Source organism: Arachis stenosperma, chromosome 6 (assembly GCF_014773155.1).
Source record: "Arachis stenosperma cultivar V10309 chromosome 6, arast.V10309.gnm1.PFL2, whole genome shotgun sequence".
In the NCBI taxonomy this organism is placed as follows: domain Eukaryota; kingdom Viridiplantae; phylum Streptophyta; class Magnoliopsida; order Fabales; family Fabaceae; genus Arachis; species Arachis stenosperma.
Genome location: NC_080382.1, coordinates 133,201,619 through 133,211,459, shown reverse-complemented (window position 1 = coordinate 133,211,459; position 9,841 = coordinate 133,201,619). Strand labels below are relative to the sequence as shown.

The window sequence follows — 9,841 nt, the reverse complement described above, 5'->3', positions numbered from 1 at the left end:
AATTTGATTTTGATTAATCAATTAAAAATTAATTTTTAAAATTTAGTTTTAGTTAACCAATTTTTAATAATATAGATATAATTTTTAAAATTATTTTATTAAATTAGTTAGTCAAAATTTGGTTATGATTTTTGATCCAGTTAACCATATTTTAGATTTTAAATATACATCCCTACTTAAATCTCATTTTATGTTTGGTAAATTAAAAGAAATGTATTCGTGTTTGGAATTTTTAAAATTATGGTGTTTTTTAAAAGCATCTAAAGAGAGTTTTTTTAAGTTGATTTGTGTTTATTAAATTTAAAAAATCAAATATAATCTCATTCATTAATTAATATCTAAATTTAATTATTATATTAATTTTTATTATAATATTTTTAAATTTTAAAAATTATTTTATCACACATATTTGTTATTGCTTTGATTTATATTTGACAGGGTGATCAAAATAAGTTATTCAAGCTACAAAAATGCTGACCATTTTAAATTCGTACTATTTTTGCGAATTAGACAAATAGATCTCGAATAAAATTATCATAAGACAATTATAATTAATCTTATCTTTAAATAGAAGAGAATAAGGGTTTACTTGGGTTCGATTTTACGAAAAAAAAGTTGTTAATTATTTTTTTAAAGATCTTTTAAAAAAATAAAAGTAATTTAATGTTTAAATATTTTATGTAAAAAAATATTTTTAATTTAACAATTATATTTTTTTTTCTAACAATTATTTTGGGTACAAAAATATAAAAATATTTTTTATTTATTTATAATATTAAAATATCTTTTTATAAATAAAAAACTTTTAAAAAATATAAATTATAGCTTCTAAAAATATTTATCTTTCTAAGTATCTTTACTTTTATTACTAAAAATTTTTGCCCAACATATTAAAAAATAATAAATAAATAAATACCACCCAAACAAGCTCTAATTCTATTGAAAAAAAATTGATAGAAAATAAAGTGTGCCATTTAAAATTCTTTTTTTATATTTCTTGTAAAATAAATATAACCTACGAGGTTAATGGATATATAGCCCGAGGGAAGATGAATGTAAATTGAAGAAATCTAACGATTACCAATATGACTGCACATTCCGTACACCATGGTCTTCATCATCAAAAAAATTGTTACAATTCCTTTTCCCTGAACAGGATTATATTAACACTAAGAAACTACAAACACCCCCACTGTTACCTAAGAAAACCGTGCCTGAATTTGCTGGACGCAGAACATAAAACATACGGTAATTTTGCTGCCTTCTATATATATACAAACAAAAGAATGGACACATTCACTTGTACTGTTTGAGATGAGTTCCTCTGGACTCGGTCTGTCTCTTCTATTTCTGTAGTGATGTCATAGAAAAGAAAGCAAACAAACAAAAGAATGGACACATAATAGATACACAATGAATACAAATATCAGTTTTACATATAGCCTGAGATCAGTCTGTACGGATGTATATCACACCTTCGGATAACTGGACAAGAACAAAAACTAAGAAAGTTACAATCAGTTACAGTTAAGTTACAATATGAGGCAGACAATCACCAGGCGGCGATGCTCATCGTACAAACGAAACTGAATCAATTTCGTCTCTCGCAGCTTTATATAGCTCAAGCCTTTTCGCACATTGTTGTCTCCTTTCCATCATTGCAGGGTCTTCATCTAACATTCGCAAAAGGTGTTTACCCTAGAGAAGTATCCGCCCAAAAAGAAGTTCTAATTAAGGATATGGCATATAATACTACTACTAGATTATCTCATTCTGGCATGCATCAGCTCCTAAAAGATTTAAAATCAAGAATTTAACAACCAACTAGAAAGTAAGTACCTCTTTCTTCCCTATTTGTGTATAGAAATGGTTCAGCAACGACTGCTTTGCTTGTCTAACCTGACAATAGACCACAGCCTTTGGAATAGTGTTCTTAAGCGTATCAGACACTAGTCCTATATATGATGACACATTAGATCCAATTCTCCTAAAATGCCCCTCTGCATATCGATCACTGTTTGAAGCAGCAGGATTTTCGGCTTTTTCTACTTCCTGAGGAAGTCTTCGGAAGAACTCCACTGTGAGATAAGAAGATTCCATATCTACAAGCCGAAGAGTTGTCTTTTTACCCTCTTCACGGAATCTTTCTAATGCCTGATATGCAGCAGCGGCTAATTCAGCTTGAAAAGTTGGGAAGCGCTTTAGTTCCTGCTTAAATGCACATATGAATACCTTCATACAGAATCACAGCACTTCATGAACGGGCTAACCAAAAGAATACAGTTCTTGAATGTTACCTGAGTTTCAGCTATTGATTTCCTCACAAGTTCTTTTAGAACAAAGTGAACCTACAGAAAATCCAAGAATAGACAGCTTAATCCATTTTGTGACTAGCTCAAAAATAGTAACTGTTGTGTACATAGCAAGACTGCTTACAGCATCTACTGAAGCTTCAGCTGGTCCTCTAAAGTAATTGAGAGCCCCATCAATTAGGCGCCGGTAACCTTGCTCTGGGGCAATTAAGTGAGGCTGATAACCATCGGACTCTGACACCACTTTCCTTACATTCTGGAGAGAAAGATGCCGGTCAAGTGGAAGCTTGCGTAAAGCAGCTGGAAGCTGATTATCAAAGACATTATATATCCTATCACCTCCAGGCCGCCTAAATAAAAAAATAACTCGGTCATAGACATTTTACCATGAAAAAATTCTGAAAAAAAAAAGTGAAAAAAACTCAGCGTCATAGTAATATTCAAAAGGTATTGATTGCATTTTCCTTCATTTCCTCCTCCCTATCTCCCATTCAAATACCACAAAAATGAAACTTCATATAAGATATTTACCCTCCGTCTAAATGCTCCTTGAATATCCGTTCAAATGCTCGACAAAGTTCTAGGATGGTATATAGTTGGGCCTACAACAAAAACAAAGGCTCAAAAAATATTCGAAAGGATGTCCCAGCTTCAATCTTGAAATAAATCATCACAATGGCAAACCACTCACCCCAGCATCAAGAGCAATAGGTCTTCCAAGATGATCCAGCTCCGACTCAAGTTCCTCAATGCTTTTATTTATCAGAGACGTTATACTAGGTATCCTTGCCCTAATTACTGACTCCAAGTGCTACAAAATAAACCCCCATGATAAAAAAGACAACATATCAAATATCATACGAAAGATATAAAAGACAATAACCAAAAGGCAAACCTGTGAAAGCAGCTTTGCAAGGTATTCTGAGCCCATTTTATTGGCCAAATGCCCATAATCAGGACTATTCGCAAAATACTCACGCTCCTTGCGCCTAGCAATAATCATATCAACATTTTTGTTGATATCCGCTTGGGACCGATTTACTATACCAACCCACGGATGTTGGAGACGGTAAGATCTTCCTTCAAGGACCTTGGCGTGACAAAGTTAGGTAAGAAGACAAACAAATCATATAATTTTCATAGGCACACTTCAAACTTAAAAGAACATTAAAGGGACATGAGTCAGCTCAGAAGAGAAATGGAAAGTACATCCAAAGCATTAGTTCCTTTGTCCATCAAATCCAGCTTTGTCAACACCCCAAATGTCCTTTCTCCTACATATGCAACAAAAGATTTGAGAGCTAGACTATCACACAAGCAAATGACATAATCTGAAATTCTTTGGAGCAATTAGGGATGTCCAAGACCCGCCCCGCCCCGCCCCGGACGCAAGGCATATTTTGCCGGGTTCGGGTTTGCCATTTTCCCTTTGTTATTTTCGGGTCCAGGGGGGAGTTTTTTTATACCAAAATTATGTTTTAGAGTGAGATTAGTAATATCCTATTATATTTTTATACTTCAATCAAAATTTTTTATATTACACAGTATTGTTTTTTCTTTAAAATAATTTATTTTGGTATAAATATGATATATTTGTTAAATTAATTTTTAAAAATAAAGTTTTATTACTCTAGTATATAAAATCTACAAATTTGTATATATTAATTTTATATCAGGTCGACCCCCCCCCCCCCCCCCCCGGGGTTTTATTTCATGTCACTTTCGGGTCGGGCCAAAATAGACTCATCATCTTTTAGGACCGGGTCCGGGTCTAATTAAACCCAGCCCAACCTATGAACACCCCGGGAGCAATAAAAAAAATACCTGTGGGATCAACTTCTCGAGCAAGTTTAATAGCATCGGATGTTGCTATATCTTGATTGGCTGGAGATATCGCTAGGATGATAGAATTAGGCTGTCAAGACTCAAGAGCATAAGTAAATAGTCAACAGTATAAAGCATGAGCAGGGTAAAAAAAATGGACCTTGGGCGCATGCATTCTACAGTCATTTATTTTTGAAAAATGCTTCAACAGGCAAAAGGAGGCCAAACCATCACCAACAGAACATAGAGAGAGGATTGTTCATGTGTGTGTGTGCGCGCACGAGAGAGAGAGAGAGAGAGAGAGAGAGAGAGAGAGAGAGAGAGAGAGAGAGAGAGAGAGAGAGAGAGAGAGAGAGAGAGAGAGAGGTATAACAATATGCCCAGCTGCCCACACAACAAATGCATTAAAAATGAAGTAATGGGAGTATTAAGATATATAATCCACTTAAAAATATGCAATCAGAAGAAACAGAAAAAGACAAAACATGGCATGCTCATATAATCAAGTTTAGTCAAACTAGAGAAAGAAGTTCAGATCCATCAAGAAATCTAGTTATAGTTGGTTAGATGAAATGTTCATTATTTTAGTTGGCCTACAAAAACACAAGGCGGACTGAAAGCAAGCATGCCACAATATGTTTGATGCAACAACGACATTATTACTTCTTATTTACCTTCTCAACATAAGATCGAACCATAGTTTCAATTTCTTGAACAATACTCTCAGGCTGTCCCTCTGAAAATGATAGACACAGTTGTTAATGAATAAAAATTATAAGTATCATTCCCCCAAGTAATATAATTAACAATTGCATAAAAAGCATACCTACAGCAACTTTAGTCAGACCAGGCAAATCGATCAAGGTTAGGTTGACAACTGTTCAAAAAACAAAAACAGAAAAACCAAGACATTTGATTTGTAAGCACAAGAATTATTACAGCTAAACAACTTGAAATTACACTGAAGTAATAGTTTCTTTCTATGTCATGATAATAATTCAATGGACCGCAAAGTCAACTACACTTTGTCAAACAATCACCAATGTAGTCAATCCTAAATGCCAAACACACTAGAGGTGTAGCATATAGTGAGACGGCAGCTACTTCTCAATAAAATATAAAGTATTGTTATTGTTATTGTTATGTATTTATATCTCATAAAACATATATAGAATATAAGTATGTTCAAAAATAAGAAATTCTCCACAACCAAACCCAATGTCATTCATATTTAATAATAAAATCAAATGCCACAATCTATACTTCAACATCAAATACTACATCTTAGAGATAAAGAATGCAGAGAGTAGTAGGGAACATGTATATTGTACATGCTAAGCTACCTAACAAATATATAGTACGTGGGAGAATTGGCTTTGCCAATAAGTGATTTCGGTACGCAGTACATTCTAACACAATAATATGCACGCTCTCAATTTGTGCTCTTCCCTTTTACTTCTTTAGTTTGGCTCTACCCCCTACCTTCTACCTCCTTTTCTCTTCACTTATTCTTTCCTTAATTCCTAGATGAGTTTATGGTTCCAAAATCCAAACATCTTCCATGTTGAGGTAGGTTTGGAATTTCTATGCCTTAATTTTACCTTGAGTTTTAGTTGAGAACTAGTACCATCACCCTCTCTATTGGCAATCCCATAGATGATCCAATTCGCGATCCATAGCGTTCCAATACGTGAAAGAACTGCAAATTGGAATGCAAGAGGTAGAACAAGGTACATCACCTAATTGGTGATTTCATATAACTATGACCTGGAGTATTTCAAATTGATCGAAACTTTGATCAGTATAGTTAAGAGTAACTGTGAAAAAATTAATGAATGAGAACGGAAGGTTCTAATCCCACTCCATAAAAGAAGTGGTAGTCACCTAGTTAAGTAATTTTCAGCTTCTTTAGTTGGAATAAATAGATCAGGAGGGGAATAAAAAAGCAGAAAGAATGGAAGATGGCCCAATTCTTTACTTCCAATAGCCTATATGCCATCAGTGCTCCTTGGGCATCCGAGAATTCGTCGACAAGATGATTTACCATACCAAATCTATCCACCAAATCAACAAACTCCTCTGTTCCTGTCGTTGTTCATGATATTTCTATTATTTTGCAACTTTACAAGCTCCCCAAGATCTTGGGAGCTTTGCCAATTTCAGAATCCCTACCAGTGAGAGGAAGAATTGAAAGGAAAATACTAATTTTAAATTACTTATTGAAAGGAAAATACTTATTGAATAAGGAAGTCGTTTAAAATGGGCATGAGAGCCCACATACAGTGCTTAACTAATTTGAGGAAGAGTTAGAGCTCCTCTACTCTCTAAAGACTCCTCACTAGATAATAAAAGACACGTTCTTTTTCCGTATTCTCTATTTACTCTAATTCACTACTAATTAGTTCTAAGTTCTAACTCACTCTCTTAACTAACCTCTCTCTTAACTAACCTTTCCATTTACTAATGCCACATTCTAGTAAGAATCAAATAAATTGTGATCCAATTCGATGCAATTCATCACAATATCAATACTTATAGCACAATGTATCATGTATTGAAATGGGGTTTGTATAATTTGTGAACCATGCATATTGGAGCTGTATCTTAGATTCATAGGATTCATGCTACATCTTGCATTTGCACCATACACATTGCATATGGAATTCTGCATCATTCACCAAGTTTGGAGCCAGCGCTACCTAGCCATTTGGACCTGTGGTAGAGAAGGCAACTACACAACCCTTCACAGCCAATACACAAGTTGTGTTATTAGCACCACTCTTTTTGTACACCTTTGTGTAGACCTTCCTTTTTTAGGTATAAAGTGAATATGATGAAAAGAATCAAAAGCAATAAATGTGTACCATTTCCGAAAATGGAAAGTATACACTTTATGGTGTACCAAAAGGTTGTGCAAGTATCAATTCTAGAAGGAGAAAAGGAAGCAGGCAAACCATTTGTGGAATCAGTTTTGTGTAACTAATCGAAGTCAAAACGCTGAAAATATAGGAATTTTTTACTTGAATGTTGTTTTATTTGTAGTTTTATCGGACTTCAATTATACTAATATATAGCTGGTTTTTGTATAATCATTTAAATTAAGAATATTACTGTGTTACTTCCTTGATCATGATTCTAACAATTCACAATACAATTCAATTCACGGTTCAAACAATAAGCCCACAGATAAACAATTCATATCGAAATTTGATTTTATAACCTTGCTAATGGTAACTTAGTCATAAACTACTGGAATCCTAACATATACACTAGCCTATTGTTATTATTACAAATAACTATAATAACAATAATAAGATTATCAGACCAAGTAATATTAGAAATTCAAATTGTTCAAAGAACAAACAGAATATGAAAGAAGTTCAAGTGTATATCATATAATTACTTCTTATCTAAACCAGAAGCTAACCAACTTAAAAGATATCAGAAAAGAGAGAGACAATAGCATACCATATGGTGAGTAGATGCTAAGATGAATTGGAATGGGAGATATTTGCTTTGTCTTCCCTGTTACTCTATCAGTTTCATCCTGAATTTCCTGGCGGACCAAGGCTTCAAAAGCAAGATAGATAGTTTAAAAGGATTATCAACCTCCTTTACACTTTATGCAACGGGAAAATACAAATGCATACAAAATCCTTCAACCATCAAAACTAAACAAGTAGCTTCTGATTTATATCAATCTCATTCTAAATTGCTAGTCAGGAGTCCGCTAAAACTTGACATATAGCTCAAATAAAATAAAATAAAATAATGAACTTGAACATCTTGAAATTGAACCTTCATTACCAGAGACAATACAATTGGACATCTCTAATATTATCAATTGTTTTCTCTAAAAGATGAAAAATAGAGAAAGCAGCACCAGGCATGTAATAAGAACTAAAACAGGGGGCATCCAAGAATTAGTCAAAGCAAGTTTGCTATTGTGAAGTGTGAGCAAAACCAACCATTCCCACATTTATGCACCAAATGTGCAAAAGATGGTATCAAGCATTCAAGTTATTTTATGAGCAACCGGAATACAAAATGGCAAGTTGGTTAGAATCATACAAAAATCAGTGAATTTTCTTCTTGGCAGGTGAAGAAACTCAGCATACTCTTGTGAACCACCTTCCAACTTATGGAGTTGCAACACCAATGGCCGCCTAGTCACAATCCCTGAAATTCATTCATGCCACGAAAAAATATGAATCCAATCAGAGTTAGTAAATTATCAACATAGACCAATCAATAAATTAACCCCTAATCACAACAGAGAAAAGAAAATAAAATAAAAACCTAAGACCAACCTGATCCTCTAGGCAGAAAGTCACGACCAACAATGCTCTCCAAAACTGAAGACTTCCCCGAACTCTGCAAAACCGAAAATAACATAAACAAGATAAATTTTTTTTTTTTTGGGATAATCGGTACCATAAAGGCATAAATATAACGAAAGAATCATTTTTCAGATATTCGAATTTTTCTCCACCACAAATTTCAAGAATTCGGACTTACAGGGAACTAGAAAATACAAAAGAAGAATACATGTATCCAAAATTTTCTCTACAAAACCATATACTTCCTCAAAAAAATTGGAGAGCAGAGAACGAACCTGGCCACCGACAACAGCAACAGAAGGAAGAGCTTCCCAGAGAGAAGAGAAGGTGTTGTTATCATCGCCTCCATAGTCACCAAGAACAGTGCAAGCACGCTGGATTCTGTTAACGAGCCCAATCAAGCTCTCCATGGTGGTCATCTTCTTGTTTTTCGCTTACCCTAAAACGACGACGTATAAGTATAACACGACGCAAGTAATGAAGAGACAGAGGAATATCACTGCGTTTGAGTTTGAGTGTAATTGAAACTTGGAAAGAGTGATAGAGCAGAGCAGTGAATATAGTGGGCAACGAAGCGTGGACCGCTTCTGTCTTTGTCTTTATCCTCATTTTAACGAAAGTGGAGTTTCTTTTCTTTTGAATTTTGAAATTTTCATGTGGGGGCCAATGGTGTCTGTGTTTGTGACTTTGTGTTATTCTGCCAATTGCTCAGTTCCGAACATGAACGTTACATTTTGGTTTTTTGGTCATGTGATGATGTGAACGATACATTTTATTTTTATAACTAGCAGGCTCACCCATTTGGGTTTGGGCCAACTTTATATTACCCAGCGGGCTGACCCAGAAATAGCGTATTGACGGATTTTTGCCTTATTCGACCTAGTGTCTTCTTATTAAAACCCACCTCATCCAGTCACCAAAAAAAAATCCCACCTCATCCATATTTGAGTAGTAAAAATTTATACTCTAATTTGCCTATGCATGTACTTGTTCCGCTCTTATTAATTATTAAAATTTAACAAATAAAATAATTTTTTAAAATTTATATAATTATGATTATATATATAATATAAATTAAACTAAAAATTTAAAAATGATATAATATCAAATAATATTATTGACGTGTACTCCACAAGTTCGACTATATCATCCAAAGATCATAATCGATCATATAATCTGGAAACACTAAAAGTACGATAAGCCCATCACAATTTGACTAAGCATTATAAATGTTACCCATTTCTTCCGTTATCAATAACAGCATACAAAATCTCGAAACAAACAAACTGAAGTAAAACATGTCACTCATCTATATAAACAAATTAGATAGCTCAGTGAAGCCAAGTTACAACTACACTTTTCATT

The 9,841-nt window shown here is 33.8% G+C and overlaps 1 protein-coding gene across 1 annotated transcript; it reads right to left on the bottom strand.

The window, feature by feature from the left end:
* Positions 1 to 1,056: 1,056 nt before the first annotated feature.
* LOC130935356 (phragmoplastin DRP1E-like) lies at positions 1,057 to 9,070 on the bottom strand. Its single transcript, XM_057865061.1, has 15 exons — positions 8,752 to 9,070; positions 8,447 to 8,510; positions 8,208 to 8,315; positions 7,605 to 7,706; positions 4,963 to 5,013; positions 4,811 to 4,872; positions 4,137 to 4,227; positions 3,522 to 3,586; positions 3,208 to 3,402; positions 3,004 to 3,123; positions 2,844 to 2,914; positions 2,437 to 2,662; positions 2,298 to 2,348; positions 1,840 to 2,208; positions 1,057 to 1,698 (listed from the first exon to the last, which is right to left on the bottom strand). The coding sequence occupies exons 1-15, from the start codon at positions 8,893 to 8,895 to the stop codon at positions 1,570 to 1,572; spliced, it is 1,848 nt and encodes a 615-aa protein (XP_057721044.1). The 5' UTR covers positions 8,896 to 9,070; the 3' UTR covers positions 1,057 to 1,569.
* Positions 9,071 to 9,841: the final 771 nt, after the last annotated feature.